General features: G+C 36.1%; 2 protein-coding genes across 2 annotated transcripts in view; both read right to left on the reverse strand.

Annotated features, from left to right (window-relative positions):
• Positions 1 to 26,342, reverse strand: part of DPH6 (diphthamine biosynthesis 6) — a gene marked incomplete at both ends in the record, with an annotated part of 193,480 nt that overhangs the window by 104,417 nt on the left and 62,721 nt on the right. The gene's annotated exons all lie outside the window — the stretch shown is intronic.
• LOC308271301 (heat shock cognate 71 kDa protein-like) lies at positions 6,015 to 7,935 on the reverse strand (the record flags this gene model as incomplete). Its single annotated transcript, XM_080707578.1, is given in 2 exon segments — positions 6,015 to 7,755; positions 7,757 to 7,935. Coding segments are annotated over 2 exon segments (1,920 nt in total).

The following is a 26,342-nucleotide window of genomic DNA, read 5'->3' on the forward strand; positions in this document are numbered from 1 at the left end:
AATAAGAATTTTAAAGTTTTCTGTATATCCATTACTCTAAAACTGAATATTTTCTTTCTATGGAAACTACTAAACTTTTCTGCTCTAAAAATGAACACAAGATTTTCAAAACAATATAAAATCAAATATTTTATGAATTGTGGCAAAAGACATTTAGCAGTGACAATACTTTATCTACAAAGATTTCTTATTATGTTTTTTCATACATCTGATAATTATTTTAGTTTTTATTATACCCTATGCATATCATTAATGGAAGTAAGAAAAAACCCTGCAGGCTAACTGCTACATTTAAATGTACAATTGTACAATAACTGTCAAAATACAACATTTATTATCTGAATTATATAAAACTTCAAATAAATCTTTTTTTAGGTTTGCCTATTATTCTTAAGAATCTTAATGTATTATTAACTTGAAGTTACTATACTTTATTGTATGTCACAAATTTCTTTTTATTTTGTGGCACTAGGGATGGAACCCAGGGGCCTTCTACCTCCAGGCTACACTCCCAGACCTATTTTATATTTTATTTGGAAGTCCTATTTTTTTTTTTTTTTTTTTTTTGGTGGTACTGGGGTTCCTGGAAGCCCTTATACCTCTGAGATACACTCCCAGACCTATTTTATATTTTTTTATATTTGGAAACAGGGTCTCTTAAGCCAGCGTGGCTGGCTTCAAACCTGCATGATCCTCCTGTCTCAGCCTCCCAAGCACGGGGATTACAAGCATGTGCCACCACGCCTGGCTATTTTATATTTTATTTGGAAACAGGGTCTCTTAAGCCAGCTGAGGCTGGCTTTGAACCTGCACAATCCTTCTGTCTCAGCCTCCCAAGCGTGGGGATTACATGCATGCGCCACCATGCCCACCTTACAAAATATTTTGACAAGTACAAAATGATTTATGTTACAGTATTAAGAGCAATATAACAAACATACGCACTACAAAGTCCCCATATCATCAATGTTGTATCCAACAACTCAGCATATTCATTCATTAGAGTGGTGTCATCATATACATAGAAGGTAGTGGTCACTGGTTCCCAGTAGATGTATAACTATTACAGATTAGACCAATGTAATATTTTATAAACCTATAACATATAGGGATTTCACTCATTTAGAAATTTTATTTGATTTTCAGAGTCTAAAATGAACTTTTCTAAATGTTAATAGTGATCTCAGTTTCTGTGTCTAAAATGTCTTAACTGGAAAATTTAATAATTGTTTATACTGGTAGGACTACATGAGGTTTCTTCAATTTCACATTCTCACTTCTTATCCAGCTATCTTAGGGTTCAGAATAAAGAAAATTAGTGATAATGATTTCAATTTAATTAGTATATTACATGTGCTGTAATTATCGGGAAATGTTATATTAATGCATGTAAAAGTTAGCAGTAAATTACCTTGTAGCCATTATCAATTTCCCAAGCTACTGCTCCTTAAGATTACCCTCTCCCTATGGTCCTTCCTGTAATTTTTCTTTGTCTGATAAACATGATGATTAAATAGCACATGGAGCAAACCTTTGATACTTTTTAAATTAAATCCATGCCCAGCCTAAGGGCTGTGTCTGATTTCAACTAAATGTGTCAGTTAATCAAATAAAAAATTATCAGAAACTCAAGGAAAAAGCAGCCTTGGGCTTCATCAGAGCAAGGGAAGGCTGAACAAAGTAAGACATTTAGACGATATCACATTATGTGCAAAGGTTACTGATAAGCTTATAACTAAACAGATCTTACAACTGTAACAATGTATACAAAGAAATGTCATTTCAACATTCAAATTATCTTTAAAATTTTAAAGAAAAAATGTAGAGAAAAAGCTAGAGATATTTTTATCCATAGATACACACATGCATACATTTATGTGAATAAATACATATCAAGTAAAAAATGTAATAGATTTTGAAAGCAGAAGTCCTAAGACTACATTCTCAGTGAGGTTTTCTTTTTATAAAAAGTAATATCAATATTACTTTCACTAGGATATTTCAACACTTATTCAAAGTAAACCAAAAGTTTAGTGGTTTGTTAAGAAAAGGTAAATATGAATTCATACTGCCTCATAGAAACTCAATATAAATTAATCAATTTTTATTAAAAAACATATAATCTAAAACTAACACAAATTTTCCTCAATTCATTAAGAAAGAATATCATTTTAACCTCTAACAATGAGCATCAACAATCATTTGCCATATTATCAATTAAAATAATATATATTATCAAGGGCCTGCTTCTTTTAATAAGAGGATTTTAAAGCTCCTACTGTTATTAGATTGATAGGCTAGTAAACCCTTATACTTTTAGAGCATATTATGATCTTCAAAGCATTCTCAGATTCCTAATTAAGATTGCTTTAACTATAAAAGAAGAGTATCTTATAAGCTGATATCAGTAACAACTGCAAAAGAAAAAATTAAATCTGAAAATAATAGAAAATTATCTTTGAAAGACATAATGGGCTGGAGCAATGAAAAATCCATTAATAAAGCAGAAGAGAAAACCCAAACCCTCTTACAAAAGAAAATTTCAAATTAATATACCCCATCCTCTCTATTCTTCTCTTCTACTGTGATAAGTTAATTTATTCAGCACTGACAAGATTTTCATTCTCTTCACCAAGTGCAAATAACTTCTTATTAAGTAGATTCATGACAGAAGTGGACCAATTTGACACAAACATAAGCTCCTAAATATCAAGCACCCATGCAAATTAAAGAAATCTAACAATTTTAAATTTGCTATACATATATGAATACAGAGTGATTGTATCTCAAAGTTTTAATTCTCAATTCTTTGAAAAGCTTAATACAAGCCGGGAGTGGCGGCGCACACTTGTAATCCCCGTGCTTGGGAGGCGGAGACAGGAGGATCGTGCAGGTTTGAAGCCAGACGCGCTGGCTTAGGAGACCCTGTTTCCAAATATAAAAAAGTATAAAAGAGGTAGAAGGGCTTCCAGGAACCGCAGTACTACCCCCCCCCCCAAAAAAAAAAAAGAAAAGGAAAGAAAAGAAAGAAAAGTTTAATACAAATACTCTGAAATCACTATTTTAGTCAACAACTATTTGAAATGCATGTGGTAGTACTTTCCTAACTGTTTCAAGGAGCCATGAACACCTTTAAGAAAATGCTTTTGATTATGGGAATCCATCAATGATTAACCCTGGTTAAAGCTAGGTTAACCCTTCTCCAAGACTTTGAAACATTTGAATTCACCAAAGAACAACTAAAAAATTACTTTGGGGTTACAGGATGAACATTCAAATTGGTCACCATATAGTGGCTTAATGTAGCTGCTTCTAGCAATCCCTAGGGCTTTATGGTCCTCTCATATCAGTTTTTAATTATGAATGCCTGCTCCTTTTGACCCCTACATGTTTCATATTAACAGGCACAACTCTGTCACAACCTTCCACAAATTCAAATTTCTGCCACAGGGCTAATAGATTTTTTAAATAAAAAGCACAATCATTTATCAGTATTAAAAGAAAGATCATTTTTCAATTTACTATAAAAATTACTAAAAGCATTTCAATTTCAATTGTGGCAAAAGACATTTAACAGCCTATCAACAAAAACTAACTATGAAGAAAACTAGAAAAATAAGTTATTATTGGATTATAAATATAATTTATATATAATTTTCTATATATTCAAACGAATCCTCTCAACTAGTTGGTTTGCATGTTCCCCTTGAAAACTCCTGATAAAATTAATTGCCAATTTAACAGCATCAGAAGGTGGAGCCATTAAGAAGCTGGCCATGTAGGTCATGAGGGCTGTCTCCATGCTCAGGATGAATTAAGGTCATTATCACAGGAGTGGGTTACTAGAGAGGGGTTCTTTAAAAAATGAGTATGGCCTCCTCAGTTTCTCATGCTCCCTACCTCCTGTTCTCTCACATGCTTCCTCACCCTGTGAAGTTCTGTACCATGAGATGACATTGCAAGAAAGCCCTGCCCAGATGCTAGCCCTTTTTTATATTGGATTTATCAACTTCTTCTGTAAAACATTAATTTTTTTCTTTATAATTAACCCATCTCAAGTATTTGATTGGAGCAGCAGAAAAATAGGATTATAAGAGGATTTGAGATTAAAGTACAAATATTAATTTTTTTTGGGTGGTACTGGGGTTCCTGGAAACCCTTCTACCTCCGGGCTATACTCCCAGACCTATTTTATACATTTTTTATTTGGAAACAGGGTTTTAAGCCAGTGCACGTGGCTGGCTTCAAACCTGCATGATCTTCCTGTCTCTGCCTCCCAAACGCGGGGATTACAAGCATGTACCACCACGCCCAGCTACAAATATTAATTTTAATTTGTGGGGTGGGGTGTGTGTGTGTGTGTGTGTGTGTGTGGTACTGGGGTTTCTACCTCTGAACTACATTCCCAGCCCTATTTTATTTTTCATTTTGACACAGGGTCTCATTCAGTTGCAGGGGGCTTACACAAATTGGTGAGGCTAGTCTCAAATCTGCAAAACTGTGTCTTAGAATCCAAATTACTGGTATTACAGGATTGTACTATCATGCCCCATGGGTATATGTTACTTTTTGACATTTTTTTTGGGGGGGGGTCTGGTGATGAAACCAATGGGCATTCGACCTCCAAGCTATACCGCCTCCCCTATTTTTTATTCTTTATTTTGAAACAGGGTCTCACTAAGTTGCAGAGGGCTTCACCAAGTAGCTGAAGCTGTCCACAAACCACGATCTTCTGGTCTCAGCCTCCCGAATGCTGGGATTATAAGTGTGCGTCACCACGCCCAGCTAAAAATGTTACTTATAAAAGTACGCCAATGGGATCACTCAGAAAATGGCGACGGAGAATGCAGCATATCTCATTAGCTGAAGCAAATTAAGTTCAACTACTGAGAAGGCAGTGTCTTAATAAAAAAAATTAAATTCAGCGTACGACCCAAAACAGACTCAGGAACTACAGCGGAAGAAATCCAGTAACTCTGACCTGCAAGATTCACCGCAGTACACAAAGAAAGAACAAGTGAGCTGTAGACACAGGTGACCGCCTAGCCACCGGCCCAAACACGGTTTTTGGGTGCGACAGTCCTTGGCAGTCCGAGAATTGCCCTAGAGTCTGAAAGTGGCCATACGGCTCCAAAATCTTAATCTGCAAGCTCACCTGAGCATATGAGCAGCACTGTTTGCTCACCAGAGGTGGCAACCAAAGGGGTGCATTGAGACCTTCAGGGACCCGAAAGTGGACCTGCTAACCGTGCAAGCAGAGAATCAACGGGATATGGAGAGCTGCCAGAACTTCAGGGCCCCAGACTGAGCTGACAGGTAACAGTGTGAGCTCAGAAGAGCCACAGGACCCAACGGGCACATAGTGAGTGCCACCAGACACGGTGATAAGTGTGGGCGCCAGTGTGCACCAAGGGGGCAAGTTCAACTCCAGTGTCACAGGAAGGGCTCTTAAGGCATAATACCTGCACAGGGCCACAAGGGATCACTCCAAGCAAATACGAGACATTGGCATATACACCGTATATTCGTAAAGCAGTAGGACTGTTATTCTTTTATTATTTTTATATTTACTCTTTTGTTTGGTTTGGTTTGGTTTTTTGGTTTTGGGGTATTTTTGGTTTGGGGTTGTTTTGGGGGTTATTATTTTCTTCTTTATTTTACTTTTATTTGGGTTTCTTCGGTGCTTTCACTTCATACCACATGGTTGTTAGTTTGTTATTTTATTTTTATCCTGTTTATTCTCAATCCTTTTTCTTCTCTTTTGGTGGTCTATTTTTTTTTGTGGTGCCAATTTTAAATAGTTTTATTAAGACATTGCAATTTCCACTTACAATACAGTGCATATAAAGTGCAATGTTATTTGCTTTCCCTGTGAACATGTTCCATATTCAAGTATTGAAAATGGCCAGTAATTTACCATAGCAGCCCAACTAACTGCCACAGAATTTGCTACCAATGTGGGCCTTTCAATGTATTACTGTGTGGAACAATGCTACATCTCTACTTGGGCTGAATTAATCAACCTCTTCAATGGTGGGCCCTGAGGAAGCACCTCCAGATGGAGGAGCGTCTCCACCAGGGAAGCCTCCAGGCATCCCTCCTGGCATGCCACCTGCACTCTGGTACAGCTTAGTGATGATGGGGTTGCAGACTTTCTCACGTTCTTTCTGCTGGTGTTCAAATTCTTCCTTCTCTGCCGTCTGGTTCTTGTCCAGCCAGTTGATGATTTCATTACACTTATCAAGAATCTTCTGTTTGTCTTCATCATTGATCTTGCCTTGAAGTTTCTCATCTTCAACAGTTGCTTTCATGTTGAAAGCATAGGATTCCAGTGAGTTCTTAGATGACACCTTGTCCCTCTGCTTCTCATCTTCAGCCTTGTACTTCTCAGCTTCCTGGACCATGCGTTCAATGTCCTCCTTGCTCAAACGGCCCTTGTCATTTGTGATGGTAATCTTGTTCTCTTTTCCTGTACTCTTATCTACAGCAGACACATTCAGGATGCCATTGGCATCAATGTCAAAGGTGACTTCAATCTGAGGAACACCACGGGGGGCAGGAGGTATGCCTGTGAGCTCAAACTTGCCAAGCAGGTTGTTATCCTTAGTCATGGCACGTCCACCTTCATATACCTGAATGAGCACACCAGGCTGGTTGTCAGAATAGGTTGTGAAGGTCTGTGTCTGCTTTGTAGGAATGGTAGTATTGCGCTTGATGAGGACAGTCATGATTCCACCAGCAGTTTCAATACCAAGGGAGAGAGGCGTGACATCCAAGAGCAGCAAATCTTGAACGTTTTCAGACTTGTCTCCAGATAGAATAGCTGCCTGTACAGCTGCACCATAAGCAACAGCCCCGTCAGGATTGATGCTCTTATTCAGTTCTTTTCCATTGAAGAAATCTTGCAGAAGCTTCTGAATCTTAGGGATACGAGTGGAACCTCCCACCAGGACAATATCATGGATCTGTGACTTGTCTAGTTTGGCATCTCGAAGGGCTTTTTCTACAGGATCCAGGGTGCCACGGAACAGGTCAGCATTTAACTCTTCAAATCGAGCACGGGTAATGGAGGTATAGAAGTCAATTCCTTCATAGAGAGAATCAATCTCAATACTGGCTTGGGTGCTGGAAGAGAGGGTGTGCTTAGCTCGTTCACAAGCAGTGCGGAGACGTTGGACAGCTCTTTTGTTCTCACTGATGTCCTTCTTATGCTTGTGCTTGAACTCCGCAATAAAATGATTAACCATCCTGTTGTCAAAGTCTTTTCCACCTAAGTGAGTGTCTCCAGCTGTTGATTTGACCTCAAAAATTCCATCCTCAATAGTGAGAATTGACACATCAAAAGTGCCACCCCCTAAATCGAAAATCAGCACATTTCTTTCAGCTCCAACCTTCTTGTCCAAGCCATAAGCAATAGCAGCAGCAGTTGGTTCATTGATAATCCTAAGTACATTGAGACCAGAAATTGTTCCAGCATCTTTTGTTGCCTGGCGTTGAGAGTCATTGAAATAAGCTGGCACTGTGACCACAGCAATGGTAACGGTCTTTCCAAGGTAGGCTTCTGCAGTTTCCTTCATCTTTGTCAGAACCATGGAGGACACTTCCTCTGGGTAGAAACTCTTGGTCTCTCCTTTGTATTCTACTTGAACCTTGGGCCTGTCAGCATCATTCACCACCATGAAAGGCCAATGCTTCATATCAGACTGTACAACAGCATCATCAAATCTACGTCCAATCAGATGCTTGGCATCAAATTGCAACCTGATTCTTCGCAGCATCCCCAATCAGTCGTTCGGTGTCAGTAAATGCAACATAGCTTGGGGTGGTTCGGTTTCCCTGATCATTGGCAATTATCTCCACTTTCCCATGCTGGAAAACACCCACGCATGAGTAGGTGGTGCCAAGATCAATGCCAACTGCAGGTCCTTTAGACATTTTGGCTGAGAAGCTGCGGTGGCATTCAATAAGCTTGTTTTTGTTGATGATACTGTTATTTATATTTGATGTATGATAGTTAGCCTTTGTACCTTATTTTGTTACTTTATCTGTTTGTGTTTGCTCCTTCCCCCCACTCCTTCTACAAAAGTCTTCAATGTAGGCTATATACTATCTTCCCTCAAAACTTTCTCTTTGTCCCCTAACTGTATCTCTTTGTTTAAAACACAAAGTTTCTCATATCTCCATACTTAAATAGTCTAATAAATACAAGAGTCCTACTATCTAAAATTCTCCCATTCTCAACCAGATACAACCTTATTATACTTAAATTCTTCCACAATCTAATTATATCCTCTACCTTACCTGAATCCTAGACCCATCACCCTAGCTACAACACAATCACCCAACCCTCACAACTCGAAAAAGTACTGCTTACCTGTTGACTCTTCTAAATTCCTACTACTAAGAATGGACTACACATAATACCCACAAATGATGGGAAGAGATAAAAAAAAAAAAAAACAGGCCTGAGAACTTTGAAAATATGAGAACCAGGAATAGTGGAAAAATGACAGAAGTCACGAATACTGACCTACAAGAAATACAAGAAGGGGAGTTCTGAATCTTGATCAACAATATGATGACAGGATTAAAAACAAGTCTAGAGGAGATGAAAGACAAACTAGAAATACTAAGAAAGAATCAGAAAGAGCTCTGTAATGAAATGAAAGAGTCAATAAATGAAATGAAGACGGGCAATAGAAATTTTGGGAGATTAGATGAAATGGAAAGTAGAATATCACTGTTAGAAGACAGTAGATCCAAAACTGAAAAGTCATTACAGCAATTGAACCTAAATGTCTTACAAATATGGGACAATATGAAGTGTCCCAACTTATGGATAAAAGGCATTGAAAAAGGGATAGAAGTACAGACCAGGGGCATCTGTAATCTCTTCACAGAAATAATTTCAGAGAATTTCCCAAACATGGAAAGAGACATGAATCTTCATGTCCAGGAGACATACAGAACACCATTAAGACATGATCAAAGAAGGACCTCATAATAGTCAAAATGACTAACATAGAGGCCAAGGAAAAGATCTTACATGCAGTGAGAACAAAAGGATGGTGACATACACAGGGAAAACAATAAGAATCACCCCAGACCATACAATCCAGGTCATGAATGCTAAGAGAAATTGGTATGACGTGATTCAGACCCTGGAAGAAAACAACTTCCAACCCAAACTACTATATCCAGCACAACCATTAGTCTTTTATTTTTTGTACAGATGTTAAGAGATATGCTTGGTGTTAGGAAAACTAAGATAGAACACAAAGGTGCTTTGCCTTTATTTCCTAAGGAAGATGAGGATACTGAAGAAGAGGAACAGCTTGAGGAAACTGCTGCTCGGTTCCACAGAAATGAGTTAGAGGCTTATCCAGATATCCCAGAAACTCCGGAGCCCAATTTTTATATAATACAATTACAAGTAGTTGTAGAGACTTTAACTAAACGATTAAATCAGATAGCTCCTTCAAATAGTAAAAAAGGACCTCAACAATATTCTCCTATTATCAGCAATACGAGCCTGCAAAATTCTCCCACTGTAGCATTTGCTAAACAAAGCATTGAAAATCACTGACCTCCATCTTTAATATCCCCGCTTCAAGCGGCTATAAATCGGGCTGCAGAAAACGGAGAAGATACTAGAGGATTCAGAGTTTTCCCCATTACTGAAGACCCTGATGGTTGAGGAGGTGTTATTAGAGGACATAGACCCTTTCCTTTCAAACAATTAAAAGAATTAAAAATGGCTTGTGCTCAATATGGGCCAACGGTGCCTTTTACTCAAGCCATGTTAGAATCTCTCTCTATGGAGGCTTTGTGTCCTTCTGATTGGAAACAGCCCGAGCCTGTTTATCAGGGGGTGATTTTTTTATTGTGGAAGTCTGAATTTGCAGAACAATGCCAATCCACAGCAGATTTGAACGTAGTTCAGGGAATACCCATAAATTTTGATATGTTAGCAGAAGGGCAATTTAGGGAGACCGCTCAGCAATTGGAATTTAGTCTAGCTTCTTATGCTCAGACCAATGCCGCTGCATGTCGAGCATGGAACAATTTGCCCTCTTCAGGAAAACAAACTGAAGATCTTTCAAAAATAAGACAAGGACCAGATGAGCCATATCAGGATTTTGTAGCCAGGTTATTACAAACTGCTAGTTGATTGATAGGCGACAGTGAAGCAGGGCTATTGCTCATAAAGCAATTAGCCTTTGAGAATGCTAATACTGTTTGTCAAGAAGCCTTACACCCTTTTAGAAAGAAAAGAAATCTGTCTGATTATATTTAGCTATGTTCTGATATAGGACCAGCATATACACAGGGATTAGCTATGACTGCGGCACTACAAGGGAAAACTGTACAAGAAATCCTTTTCCAACAACATAAAAAATTGGGACCTAAGAATAATATGGTTAAATGCTATGGGTGTGAACAAAATGGTCATTTAGTTAAGAACTGTCCACAGAGGCAGAGTGCTAGTAAAAAACGAGGAACAGGTTTGGATTGATCAATGGCCCCTAATATTAGAAAAAATAAAAGCCGCAGAGCAGTTAGTACAGGAACAGCTTGTCTGTGGCCATATAGAAAGTTCTAACTCCTCTTGGAATTCACCCATATTTGTCAATAAGAATAAATCTGGTAAGTGGAGACTGTTACAGGATTTAAGGCAAGTTAATAAAACTATGGAATTAATGGGAGCTTTGCAGCCTGGACTACCCAATCCATCGGCTATCCCCAGAGACACTTATAAAATAATTTTAGATTTAACAGACTGCTTTTATACTATACCTTTACCACAACAAGATTGTAAGAGATTTGCCTTTAGTGTTCCATCAACAAATTATAGAGCTCCTATGCAAAGATATCAGTGGAAAGAGCTACCTCAGGGAATGGCCAATAGTCCAACTCTGTGTCAAAAATTTGTTGCAAAGGCTAGAGCTACTGTCAGAAGATCCTATAAATCTATATATATGATACATTATATCGATGATATTTTATTAGCACATACAGTTGAAGGAATCCTAAGCAGCTGGTGCGACATATGGATCAAGCAAAAATGGAAGAATCTCAGATTAATGCTGATGATGCTCCCAGCTTCAATGATGAATGAGACATGGACTTACATTGCAGATCATCCCATACTTCATCCAGCTGTGTGGGAACAACGGGAAATCATTGTCTTCAGTGACAACTCACGATTGCTGGGACTTTTTGCTTTGAACTTTACACCCATTACAGAAACTTTTAATTATTTTGGACAAAGAATTGGAACTTTTGGTTATTTTGGACAAAGAACTGGTACACTCTTATGTTTTCCTAAAAATGCCAAAAAGATGGGATGTCTGCAGTTGATGCACGTAGTATTGCAGACAAGTACAAAGACTGAGAGTAATTGTGCTATTAAAGGTGTGGTCTTGTGGAACCCTGGTTACACAGGGAAAGAAGATAAAAATGTTAGCCCACCAATAACCTGTTTACCCTGTTCAACTGATTTAGCATGTAGAAATCCTAATGTTAATTGGAAGAAATGTCTTACTGAAATACCTATTTTTCATGATATTCCCAATACCTTGTTTATTAGAGACTTGGGACAAAGTGTGTCCTCGGACAAAGTGAGAACATTTTTATTCAGCAGAAGTACACAATCTACATCTAAAAAGTACCCCCATTTAAGAGGCTAGTAGTCAATGATGGGTAAGATTTCCTTGGGACAAGGAAACGTAAGACAGAATATACAGCTTATAGCTCTGTATTGTCCAAAGATGAGTAATCCTTGATACCTGAAAGAAACAACCTAAGACAGACACAGTCTTCTTCTGAATAAGAAAGGGGGAACTGTGGGGAGCCATTAAGGTTTTCCCCTTTAGGAATACTTCTGACTGTCCTTTGCCCAGAGCGAATAAGGTTTGGGGTCATGGAAAGTTTAACATCTGAGAGAAGCTCAGGTGGACTTGATTGGTTTGACCCTTACGTGCACAGGTGGTAACAGCACAGGGGTTGATTGGTTTGACGTTACTCGCACAGGTGGTGACGTCACGAGGGTTGATTGACCTGGAGCTGTATAAATAGGACGAGAGTGATAAACCGGGGATCGGTCAGTAGAGATATCGACCCGGGAGTGTACTGGCGATCCTTCCATGACAGAATTAAGTATTCTATGAATAAAATTCTTAGAAGTGAATTCTTTTCATCCTCATGCCTCTCTTCAGAACCAATACTTTTGCCAGCAGGCTCCGGCAACCTCTCACACCACTGGATCAATCTTCAAGGCAAAAGATGACTAAAGAATCTTTAGAACTAAAGAAAACTATAAACCAAATGGACCTAATAGACATATACAGAATAGTTCAACTAGGAACTACAGAATACACATTCTTCTCATCAGCCCATGGAACCTTCTCCAAAATAGATCACATCCTGGTACACAAAGAAAGCACCAGCAAATTCAAAAAATGTAATATAATTCCTTGCATCTTTTCAGACCATAATGGAATGAAAGTAGAAATCAAAAACAGGAAACTCAAAAGATACTACTGAAATACATGGAGATTGAATGATACACTATTGAATGCTGAATGGGTAAGAGCAGAAATTAGGAAGGAAATAAAGAAATTTATCGAAATAAATAAAAACAAAGACACAACTTACCAAAATCTATGGGACACTATGAAGGCAGTATTAAGAGGAAAGTTATTCCATTGAGTGCCCACATAAGAAGGACAGAGAATCACCAAGTACAGAACCTAATGACACAACTCAAGGACCTAGAAAGACTGCAACAGTGTAATCGCAAACCCAGCAGAAGGCAGGAAATTATTAATATCAGAGCAGAAATAAATGAAATAGAGAACAAAAAAATTCAAAGATCAACAAAATAAAAAGTTGGCTCTTTGAAAAGATTTATAGAACTGACAAAACCCTGCCCAATCTAACCAAAAGAAAAAGAGAATAATTATATATATTATTATTATTATTATTATTATTATTATTATTATTATTGGTGGTGGTACTGGGGTTCCTGGAAACCCTTCTACCTCTGGGCTACACTCCCAGACCTATTTTTATATTTTTTATTTGGAAACAGGGTCTCTTAAGCCAGCACGGCTGGCTTTGAACCTGTGTGATCCTCTTGTCTCTGCCTCCCAAGTGCGGGGATTACAAGCGTGTGCCACCACACCTGGCCTTCAAATTATGAAAATCAGAAATGAAAAAAGAGATATCATCAGAGATAGTGGACAAATTCAAAGGATTATCAGAAATACTTTAAAAATTTATACTCAAACAGATAAGAAAACATGGAAGAAATTGACATATTTCTAAGCACAGTTAACCTACCTCAACTGAACCAAGAGGACATAGCAAGCCTAAACAAACCAATAGCAAACAAAGAAATAGAAATAGCAATAAAAATTCTTCCATCAAAGAAAAGTTCAGGCCCAGATGGGTTCCCAGCTGAATTCTACAAAACCTTCAGTAGAGAGCTAATACCAATACTTCATAACTTGTTCCAGGAAATTGAAAGAGATGGAATGCTCCCAGATTCCTTCTACGAGGCCAGTATCACATTAATCCCCAAACCAAATAAAGATATCTCAAGAAAGAAAAACTATAGACCTATATCCTTAATGAACATAGATGCAAAAATTCTAAAGAAAATACTACCATACACATTTAAAAACATATCAAGAGAATAATACACCACGACCAAGTTGGTTTCATCCCAGAAAAACAAGGCTGGTTCAACATACGCAAATCAATACATGTTATTCACCACATAAATAGAACCAAGAACAAAAACCACATCATCACAGCAATAGATGCTGAAAAAGCATTTGACAGAAACCAACACCAATTTATGTTAAAAAACTGCAGAAAATTGGGATAGAAAGAATGTACTTCAACGTCATTAAGGCAATATACAACAAACCCAAAGCCAACATTATACTGAATAGGGAAAAACTGCAAGAATTTCCTCTAAAATCAGGAAAAAAGACAAAGATGCCTACTATCACCACTCCTTTTCAATATAGTCCTGAGACTCTTGCTGCAGCAATAAGACAAGAGAAGGAAATCAAAGGAATTCAAATAGGAAGAGAGGAATTAAAATTATCCTTATTTGCAGATGACATGATCCTTTATTTAGAAGACCCTAAGAACTCAACCAAAAGACTCTGGAGCTGATTAACAAATTCAGCAAAGTTGCAGGATATAAAATCAACCTAAAGAAATCAGTGGCTTTTCTTTACACCAACAAGGAATCCACAATGAAAGAAATAAAGACAACAATTCCATTCACTATAACCTCAAAAGCAATAAAATACCTAGGGAAAAACCTAACCAAAGATGTAAAAGACCTCTACAACAAAAACTATAAAACATTAAAGAAAGAAATTGAAGACGACCTTGGAAGATGGAAAGATAGGAGAGGAAGAAGGTTGAACTTGATTAATGAGGGGCTACTTCCAAATATGTGTAAATGTATGACTATAGCATGGTTACCCTGGACATTCATTGTTGGGGGGGGCAGACTGGGGGAGGGAGAGAGTACCAAGTACAGCTGAAATGTATACCATTTATTTTCAATAAAAATATGTATAATAAATAAATAAATAAGAGGTTTTGGTCTGGAAAATTAAAAAAGTCAAAATGACAGTTCTCTAGACAAAGGTCAGTAAAAATAAATTCATAGAAAAGACAAAGATGAGTAAGTATACAGACCATTTCAACAGGAGAAACAAGCATACATGATACATTTGGTAGCTGTTTCACAATTTAGCATTAGCAATGTCAATAGAACACTCAAAGAGAGGAAGTTGATAAAATAACTTCTTTTAAAAAAGTTTTGTTCAACATACTTGTTTTTTACTTGCTTTTCATTTGGAGCTGTTAATCACAAAAAAGATCTACATTAATTACAAGTTTACTTATTTTTTTTTTAGATAAACCTTAAGATTATTTTACCTGAAAGACTATATGTGTAACCTTTGAACTGAAAAAAGAAAGGAGTAGCTCTGAGAAAGAGAAAATACAACACTACTATTTTATTAACGTAGTTTAGGAATATTCCATGAACTGCAGATATCTTACTCTAGCAGAATGATCATTCATAATTCATTTTGTTTTCAATTATAAGTTATCTCAGGACCTAATATTTATACATATAGAAAAATACATTCTCCTCAAAGTATATAAAATAGCATAAAAAGAATACACTTGATAAATTATCTAACAGCTTTAATGTTTAAGATGTGTCTGATTATTAAGTTGAGGCTCTGTAATTACACTCTGAAATGCACATATAATTGAAGTAATTTAAGTTGTAGTATTTAGTGATATCAATAGGAGACACTAATATTTAGCCATTAAAAAGTCTTAAACTGATTTTGAAAATAGTTGTTTGGTATACATTTTTGCATTTCTAGGATATATGCTCTATTTTTGTTTTTTAAATCTAAGCATACGTGTGAAATTGTGTTAAGGCTCTTCTGTGAAAAATCCATTCCAGGTCAACCAGGCTCTTCTCTGTAGACAAAAACATTTCTTCCCAAAGGTTAAAAAGCATAACTATGTTATGATTATTCTACCTTGTATATTATGTATTTGAAAATTACATTTTTAATTTTAAAAACTGTCATTTTTCTATTTAGTGTTTCTCTATTCACCTAATAAACCATTATCAAATAAAAAATAAAAATAAATAAAAGTACACTAATGGTAAAATTTATTTTGGCATGCAATTTTTAAGTATATCAATATTAGATGTTGAAAAAACAAATATCAATCTTAAAACTAAAAAAGAAACAATGGGGAATGATCTAAAAATTAGACAATCCCAATTTTGTCCTTGGGTTAAGTTCGGGGCATAAGACTTTGTAATCATATTTTTAAAAAATCATCCTGATAACAGGTCAATTATTATTGGAGCCATATATACATTTTGTGGTTTTATGCTTTAAAATTACAGAAGACTTCCCTTTAGATAATTATTTCAGGATACCCTATGTAAGTTTGACTCAGTCAGAGAGAGCTGATGATGACTTATATTTAAAACCGAGCTTGGAGACTGGGGATAAAGCTTAGAGGTAGAAACTGCGATTAACATTCATGAGACCTAGAGTTCAATCCCCAGCACCACAGAAAAATAAAATGAAATGAATAAATTTGGCATAAACAAGTTTCCCAAGATCTAATAAAATCAATAATCAAGAATCAATAAGGAAGAAGTTATAATATCACCATTTTCAATCTCTAAACATAGATAATAGTAGATAAGCAACAATCTTCTGGTAACTGCTAACCATTTAAAAAGAGAGATAATCAACAATCCATGCCTCCTAATGAAAGAATATACAATCATTTGGGGGCATTCTTCAAAAGAAAATGCTAAACCTGAACGGATCAAACTTCTAGATCTATGTTGTCCATAAGACTTTTTTTTTTTTTTTTTTTGCTGAGATTGAACCCAGAGGCATTCTACCTCTAAGCTACACCCTCAGCCATAATTTAGTTTTTATTTGTAAACAGGGCTTTGCTAAATTGCAGAAGGACTCAGTAAGTTACTGGAGCTGGTCAAAAACTGTGCCACTCCTGTCTCAGCACCACAAGTACTGGTATTACAAGTGTGCACCACCAGTCTTAGCCTCCACAGACTTTTTGCAATGATAAAAATGTTTTATCTACACTGTCACTATTAGTCACATGTGGCTATTAAACACTGTAATGTAGCTAGCAAAGACTGAAGAGCTAGTTTTCAAACATTACTTAATTTTAATTAATTAGAACTTAAATTTATTGAACATGTGGCTAGTAGCTACCATACTTAATAGCACATCTTTACGTTTTTTCTTCCCTCCCTCCCTCAATCAGCATATCTATATATCCAACTACCAAGTTATAAAAAATTACACAGAGAACAAAGCAACATATTACAAGACTGTGGAGTTTTAAGTAGCCTGTTGGACACTCTCCAGGACCAGTGACCTAGATTATTAAAAAGCGAAGTTAGTGAGGAAGAGAAAGAGAAAAGAATACAGATCACAAGAGATTTCAAAGACATGTCAACAAATTGCAAATCATAAAGCTTATTTGTATTCTGATTCAAACAGAAAACTATAAAAAGAGAGCAATAAGACATTTATGAAACAAATGAGAATTCAAACAGACTGGACATGTAATGAATTTACAAATCACTATTAATTGTTTTAACGTGTGATTATATTATTGGCAGTATGTTAAAAAGACCTTATCATTTTCAGATAGATGTTAAATATTTTCAAATAAAATATGTCTGAAATTTGCTTTAAAATAATAATGAAAAAATAGCTAATGAAATTGTGGTATATACACAAAATGAAATTTTAAACAGTCATAAGGAAGAAAATTACTTCATTTTGCAGGAAAATGGAAGGATCTAGAGAATTATGTTAAGTGAGATCAGCTAGAGCAGAAAGTTAAGGGTCATATATTTTCTCTCATTTGTGGAAAATAAAAAAATAGAAAATAAAAGAGACTTTATTTATTTTTATGGTACTGCAGATTGAAACTGGGGGTATTATAACTCTGTGCAACACCACAGTCTTATTTAAATTTTATTTTGAAACACATTTTGCTAACTCACTGAGGCTTGCCTTGACCCTACAATCCCCCTGTCTTAGCCTCTTGAATACTGGGATTACAGACTTGCACCACCACATCTGGCCAAAAGGGACTTCAGATAAATGAGAGGAAAAATTCGGTAGAATAATGAAAAGGGACTGGGGAAGGAGGTGTAAAAGGGAGAAAAGAGGTGATGAAGGAAACAGTTCAAATAATAGTATGTCTATAAATCAAGGTATCACTACAAATTTTACTAATATGTAACTGGGAGAGGTGGGTAGCAGGGTGGAATCTGGAAAGAAATACACCATATGTGTGTATATATCTATGTGACTTTGAAACTCGATGTATACTTACAAGGCACCAATAAAAGTATAAAATAAAGGGAAGAAAGTAGGTAGATACATAAATTAAGATGGGTTATGTCTTAACTGTAGATAACTAACAGGTACACAGAAGACATTACATTACTTTACAATCTTTAAAAATATTTATAATTTTATTCTCTTAGAGATAAGGTCTCTCTATGTTGCTCAGAATGGCCTTGAACTACTGGGCTCAAGTGATTCTCCTGTTTCAGTCTCCAATATGGTTAGGACTATAGGTACATAACATTATATCTGGCTTAAAACATTTGTAATTTTTTGAAAAGGAAAAAGTATATAACAGAAGTTTTAAAAAATAAAGCAGAACTTCAGGATAGTGAATTTATTATTTGGCAAATCCTGTCCTACCCAAATCAATGATAAACATAAACTGTCAAAAAGACTATCTCAGGGATCTGAAAATTGGCCCAAAGCAAATTCAAACATGGTTATACATTAAAACATGACTGAACTTTGGGAACCTGTGGAAATCTTGTCTAGGCAGCTCCCATTATCAAAGTGGAGCATGATGTTAAATATCTACACAAGCTTTTTATCCCATTAAGATGTATGAAGTCAATGCACCAATAATAAAAAAATAAAGACTTAAACTTAAAAAAAACACAGCAGTTTTGTCTAAAGCCATACCAACCTCAACATATATGACTCCTCTGAAAACAGTAAGTTTTATTGGCAGAGGAGGCTGACTGAATTTGAAATGGGACAAAGAAAGTCCCACAACCAGCAGCACTGTCAGTAACAACTGTGATCTTACTGACAATAAACTGAAAAGACCAAGGACTCAGCTAGCCTGGGACTGGAGACCTGCATGAATCAAGCAATGAAACTTCACACCAGCCAGCTTAACAGGGAAATCCAGAAAATGAGACAGCATATAAAAAGTCGATTAAGCTCCACACAAATTTTGACAAAACCATAAAAGTCAAGCTAGCAACATATTCTCAGCTGACCAAGAACCTGTGCAGAGAAGAGAGAGAGCAAAAGTAGAGAACTTGTATTACTTGACTACTAAACATTCTAAATTTACTATCAAAACACAATAATTAAGGAGCAAGACTAGGACAGAACTGAATTTTTCAGTCACACCATTAGCAAATGGCAGACACAAAAAATTTCAAGAGTGGCAGAAAGGGAGATGAGGATTAGAAGGCACAGTAGAAACACATTAAGAGTTAAGAATTCGAAATTTATGGCAAAAGTGACTGAAATTTTTGTGTTGCCACATTTGTTGCTATATTATCTTAATAATGTTTAAATCATTACTATATAATTTGTATGTTAGAATGTTATGTCAAAATAACTAAATGGTCTTACTCTCCTTTGCCAAGATAGGATAATTACAAAGAAGTTTATTCTGTTTCACCTCCCTTTACCCCTCCAAAAATCAGTATGGGTTATCTTCAGATATAAGCAATCTTAAACAGCTAATATAATTTTCCCATTTATATATATCACAAATGTGACAAGCTGTTCTTTTCAATTATTCTTTGTTCTTCCATCAAATATTGTATCTTCTTTAGTTTACTCAGTTCTCAAGACTATCTTTCCTATGCTTCCCTTCCTCTGTGTCAAAGTCAAATGTCTCATAATTACTTGCTTGGATATAATTCTTGAGCTTATGAAGTACATTCATATACATCATCTCATCTGATCCTTCTAAGAATAAGCTTGGGGTAAGCTTGACAGTTGATGCGATACTGCCATATTTGCATTATGGCAATATGATGAATGTGTGGTGAGTTCAAAGCTCACACCCAGACTTCTTCTTAGCCCTGGGCCCTTCCTTCCTAGTATACACTATCTTCCTCCAAATTGGTTCTGGACAATAGGGAACCAGAAGTTACTAGCTAGCTTAAGTAATTTAAATATCAGTTTAAAAGAAAAAAAAAAGAAGGAAACTGTACAATATGTAAAATAAAATTATATGGTGCTATTATAAAAAATAAAATTGGCACTTCCAGGAAGATGGCGACTGAGAAAAGTGGGGCTTAAGAGCCCTGCTAACAACCAATCTCTATTACCACACAATCAGTGCCTTTCATAGCCAGAAAACAACATCACCAGAGAAACAAAAAAAATCACCAGGCTCCAGAGAGGAGGGGAACCCAGAACGGAGCTCAGAGCCACAGAGGAGATACGCCGGCCTCACGGCCGAGGACGCAACAGCAGCGCCATACTGCCGGCGGCAGCAGCAATTTCACCAGATGGCTACTTCTACTGACGAACGCACTCAACAGCCTACCAGGCTCCAGAGAGAAGCGGCGGACAGCGAGCCAAGGTGAGCCGCTGCGAAACAGACCAGCGAGATTCGGCATATTTTTCGGCACAGGGAGCATCTAAAGCTACCAGTGGCTGGGCTGGGCTTAGCACACCCTGCAGGGACTCAGAGCGGAGCTCAAAACCAGAGAAGAAATACGCCAGCCTCACGGCCGAGGGCGTGGCAGCGGCGCCATATTGCCACCGGCGGCAGCAGCAGAGAATTCACCGAGTCCACTACAGCTCCATCTGCATATTCAACAACAGTCTGAGACTCTGCGATACAACCCAATAAAGTAGTAGTGAGGACTGAGATACCACAGACTCGAGATCCAGAGCACCTTAAGTGAAGTCATAGTGACCCAAGGGAAGAACCCAGAGAAGGCACAAACTTCCGAAATCATGGGAAAGAGGAATAACAATGGAGCAATGAATGCCCACAACCCCACAAAATCAGAACCCGATAAAACAGAAATTCAGAGATTTCTAGAAGATCAAATCAGGAAAATAACTGTAGAAATAATAGAGGTGTTTCGAAAAGAATTCAGAGAGAGCCAAAAAGAGATAAAGGATGCAATTAATGAAGTAAAGGCCTCAATTCAAAGTACAAACAACCGATTAGACCACATGGAGAATAGAATCTCGCTCTTAGAAGATGATCATTCAAAAAATGAAGGTATAGTTTCTAATCTAGGAAAAAATATCCGACAGCAGGAATCTGACATTGAAGAAATATGGGCCCATTTTAAGAGAGCTAACCTAAGAATAATTGGAATAGAGGAGGGAAAAGAAGGTGAAACCAAAGGGATCAACAATATCTTCAAGAAAGTAATAGAAAATTTTCCAAACATAGAGCAAGAGGTTGATACACAGGTCCAGGAAACTTATAGAACTCCCTTTAGACAGGACCAGGGAAGAGGATCCCCACGCCACATAATTGTGAAAATGACCAATGTGGAAGCCAAGCAGAGAATCTTAAAGGCAACAATAACAAAGGGCCAAGTGACATTCAGAGGCAAACCAATTAGAATCACTCCAGACTTCCCAAACCAAGTTATGAGAGCCAGAAGGGCTTGGAGTAACATATTCCAAACTCTGAAAGAAAATAACTTCCAGCCAAAAATTTCCTACCCAGCAAAACGTTCTATCAAATTAGATGGGGAAATAAGCAGCTTCCATGACAAACAGAAACTGAAGGAATTTATGTCTTCAAAACCAGCACTAGAGAAAATACTCAAAGAGATTAACTACAAAGAAGAAATAGGTAACACACACCAGAACCAGAGAAACAAGATTTTCCATCCAATAGACAACTAAGATTAGTTATCTGTGGAGATTCATTATTTATGTTAGTCTTATACCTATCTCTAAATTGTATTGTTTGCTTTTATTGTTGTTAATTTTTAGGATGTCTAGTTGGAATATTAATATACCTTCAGATATAGCATTTGGAAATATTTTATCCCATTCTTTCAGTAACTTTTAACTCTGTTTACATTGTCTTTGGATATACAATATATATATTTTTTTAGGGAGTTTGTTTACCCTTCTGTTGCCTGTGCCATTGAAATCATATCCAAGAAATCACTGCCAATTTCAATGATGTGAGGTTTTATGACCCAGATTTTCTTCTAAAAGTTTATAGTCTTAAGATTTATATTTAGGTCTTTTTTCTATTTTGAGTTAATATTTGTATATGGTGTTAGGTAAGGGTCCAATTTTATTCTTTTTCATCGAATTATTATTTTCCAACAATATTTAGTTAAAAGATTAGTATTTCCTCCACCAAATGTTCATGGAAACCTTGTCAAAAATAACTTGACAATATATGGAAGAATGTATCTCTAGGCTTTTATTTAACTCCAATGGTTTATATATCTGCCTTTATAACAGTACTACACTGTTTCAATTACTGTAGCTTTATATGGTTTGAAATCAGAAAATATATATCTTCTAGCTGTGTTCTTTTTCGAGATCGCTTTGGGTATCTAGAGTCCATATTCCATATTAGGATAGATTTTTTCTGAAAAATATATATATAAATGTATGATAGTTTCACCTAAAAAAAGAAAGAAAAAAATACTGTCTGGTAAGAAAGAAAGCAAAAAGAAATATTGAAATGTTATCTTTAAGTCATCAAAAGCTTGGTATCAGACAAATGAAACTGTTAAGTGAGATTATCATTTTTAATTTTGGATAAATTGCTATAATACTAGATGTCAACCACTAAGCCAAGCATGGGAAGGAGGGATGGGGAGGGATTGGGGTGGGGATCGGGTGGGGGCTGACTGGGAGAAGTGTGCATGTATGTCTACAAAAGTTTTTTTGTATCCCACTATGATGTATGAATACAATGCACCAATAAAAAATTTAAAAAAATAAAAAAATAAAAAATAAAATAAAATAAAAAATAAAATAAAATTAATGAGAAAAAATTATAATCAGGAAAATGGAATTAGTCTAGTTGAGGGTCACAGACACTGATTAAAACTAAAAAGGCTGAAATTTTACTAAAAATATGAGATTATAGGCACTCTATACATAGCAAACATGAAATCTTGTAATTTCAGGTAACTGATGGTATAAATGCATATGAATTCTCTGTCCAGCATCACTTTACTGGAAAAGTAATTTTGACATAACACCACCTAAATGGTAACCAGAGACCTTTCTTTATAATATTACTGATGCACTGTAATTATATATCTGTTCCTGAAGTTCCTGGTGAGTTTCAAAGTCATACAAACAAACATGCACACAGGTCTTGGAGCAATTCCCTTCATGTTCTACTTTGCTTCATACTATACTGACCCATAATGAGCCTGGGTCAGCACCTTTAGACATGGGCACAGTATAACTTGAACTTTCATCAGTTTTCCCCTTTCCCTTCCCTACGTTCTACCACTTTAGTAGTTACTTTCCTCAATCATCTACAGTCCCTTTTGTTTTTTATCTCTAGTTTCCATATATGAAAGAAAACATTTCACTCTTGACTTTGTGTAACTCACTGATCTCACTTAGTATATTCTTTTCTGGTTTGATTCATTTTCCTGCCAATGTAATTTTTTTCTTCTTTATAGCTGAATAAATATATATATATATATATATATATATATATATATATATATATATAATCATTTGGTTGATTCCATAATTTAGCTATTGTGAACTGTGCTGCTATAAACATGAATTTGTATCTTCTATGGTATACTGGAATTCTTTTGGGAAAATGATAAGTGGTATAGTTGAATATTTAGTGGTATGGTAGTCCTATTGCTAGTCTTTTGAAGAACCTCCATACTGATCTCAATAGTGGTTATACTAATTTGTAGACCCACCAACAGTGTATAAGAGGACCTATTTTTCCCTGCCCCCACCAGCATTTGTTATTCTTTGTATATTGATGACTGCCATCCCTACTATAGTTAGATGAAACCTCAGTGTAGTTCTGATTTGCATTTCCCTGACAACTAATGATGTTGAGCATTTTTTCATATACTTATTAGACTTTTGTATTTATCCTTTTGAGATATATCTATTCAGTTTAGTCCCCCCCCCCTTTTTTTTAGGTACTGGGGGTAGAACCCAGGGGCTTTCTACCTCTGGGCTATACTCCCAGAGCTATTTTATATTTTATTTGGAAACAGGGTCTAAGTTGCTGAGAGCCTCACTAAGTAACTGAGGCTGGCTTCAAAACTGTGTGATCTTCCTGTCTCAGCCTTCCAAGTCGGGGATTATAAGTGTACACCACCACGCCTGGCTCAATTGCCCATTTTTATTTGGGTTCTGTTTTTGTATTGTTAAGTTTTTGATTTCTTATATATTCTAGATATTAGTCTTCTATTACAGGAGAAGCTGGCAAAGATTTTCTCCCATTCTGTAGGCTCTTTCTTCAGACTCTTGATTATTTCTTTGCCATACAAAAACTTTTCAACTTAATGCCATCCCATTTATTGATTCAGTTTTACTTCCTGAACTTTGGGGTTTTATTGAGGAAGCCTCTAACAGTGCCTATACATTGGAGAGTTGGTTATATGCCCTCTTCTAGTAATTGCAAAGTCTCTGGTCTAATTTCTAGGTCTTCGATCCATCTGATTCGTGCAGAGTGAGTGAATGGGGTCTGATTTCATTTTTTTATATATGAATATCTAGTTTTCCCAGCACCACTTGTTGAAAAGGCTAACTTTACACTAGCCTATATTTTTTACAAGATTTTTTTTTCTGGCAGTAACTATGGTTTAATAGTGAGCACTCCAAGTAGAACAATAGTTTGTTTTTCAGAAATCTGAAATTGGAACTATATGATTTTAGTCTCAGACTAAAATGGACTCTTCAACAGAGGTAAAACCTTGGAAAGTGCAGAGCAGCCATATTTTCTCCTACATTATTTGGGTATCTGGGAAAACTAGTCTATTCAAAGAAAATGAAATGGTATGCAAAAAGAAGCAGTTATGTTAAAAAATTTTGGAAAGTGTTCTAATCCTAGATCCCAGTTTTATGAAATTCCCTTCTGTCCTTAAAACACATTTTTTACAAAAGGATCTTAAATTAGCTTCTCTTGCTTGGTCTGTCTTACTCATAACTAAAGATCCAATTAATATATTACTCAAAGCAATATTATGCATATATGAAATATTAACTAGAATTTCAGCCAGCACTTTTTCTCTAAACCCTCTCAGGGAAGGGCACTGCATCTTTCTCATGTCTAAAATAGTCATCAAAAATACCCACCCAAGAGCAAATGTTTGGACATATCTCCTTAGCATAATATTAAGTAGGAGAAAAGAAACTGTAATATACAACAAAATAGGTAAAATCCTTTTTCTTCTGGAACTGTACACAAAAAGTATTAATTATTTTACTTTGGGAGGCTAAAAAACAAATTCTATATATTTATGTGCAGGTTTATTTGTCTAATAATGTACTTTCAAAAATGTTAACAAAAGCCAGGCGTGGTGGCGCATGCTTGCAATCCCCGCACTTGGGAGGCGGAGACAGGAGGATCATGCAGGTTCGAAGCCAGCCTTGCTGGCCTAAGAGACCCTGTTTCCAAATACAAAAGTATAAAAATAGGTCTGGGAGCATAGCCCGGAGGTAGAAGGGCTATCTGGAACCCCAGTACCACCAAAAAAAAAAAAAAAAAAGAAGAAAAAAGAAAAAAAGTTAACAAGAGTTACTTGGATTATGTTTTCAAATATTTTTGGCAAACTTTTCGACAAAGCTATTGAAAATACACAAGCCCAGAAGGAATTCCCGTTATTTAGAAGGGGCACCCAAATTTTAAAAAGAAGACCCCAAGGCTAAAAGAAGACTATTTGAGCAATTATCTCCTTACTTGGCCAAAATCTATTGCAGGTCACTAACTCTTTTTCAACTGCACCCCAATCCTTGGATTAATTTGCACTTAACAATAAAGTTTGAGATTCTGTGGCTCCTTCTTACTCTTCTTAAAAGAGGGGCGGGGAGAAGGACTAAATTGTCATTTATAAAGAGAGATTTATAGTAGACTATGTGAATGTGAGATATAAATGAACTATACTCCATCACTATAAAACAAAATTTCTTTAGGCTAGTTGAACAAAATAGGAACAATTACGAATGACTATATTTTTAAACCATATGTGACCACATACAGCCACATAATGATAGAAATCTGTTGTGTTAACACTTCATTTTATGTCCAGGATTATACAAAAGAATATTCTTATAATAAATTCATTTGTGCCTTTTCATTCATGCTATACTATTTAGAATTTCTCTTCTCTAAGATAGCCTCTTGAGACTTGCATCTCATTTTCATGAGGGTCCCTGAGAGACTCAAGCATACAGTATTTACTTCTGCACAATATCAACAACATATTGCAGAACATTTCATCTAAAATAATAATAGAGAAGATGGAGCCATTTTTCCATTTAGAAAAATATGTCTGGAAGAATATTATGTCTAACGAAACGCACATTGCTTAAACACACTGTGCCATCTCAGTTTGCTTTAGGAATTCAAAGAGAATGTATACATATGAAGAAAGAAGAATGAAGATTGATAGAAAGCTATACATAATAATAGGGAAGAGATGCAAGTCAACATACAGTGCT

This window comes from Muscardinus avellanarius (assembly GCF_963383645.1).
Source record: "Muscardinus avellanarius genome assembly, chromosome: 12".
In the NCBI taxonomy this organism is placed as follows: domain Eukaryota; kingdom Metazoa; phylum Chordata; class Mammalia; order Rodentia; family Gliridae; genus Muscardinus; species Muscardinus avellanarius.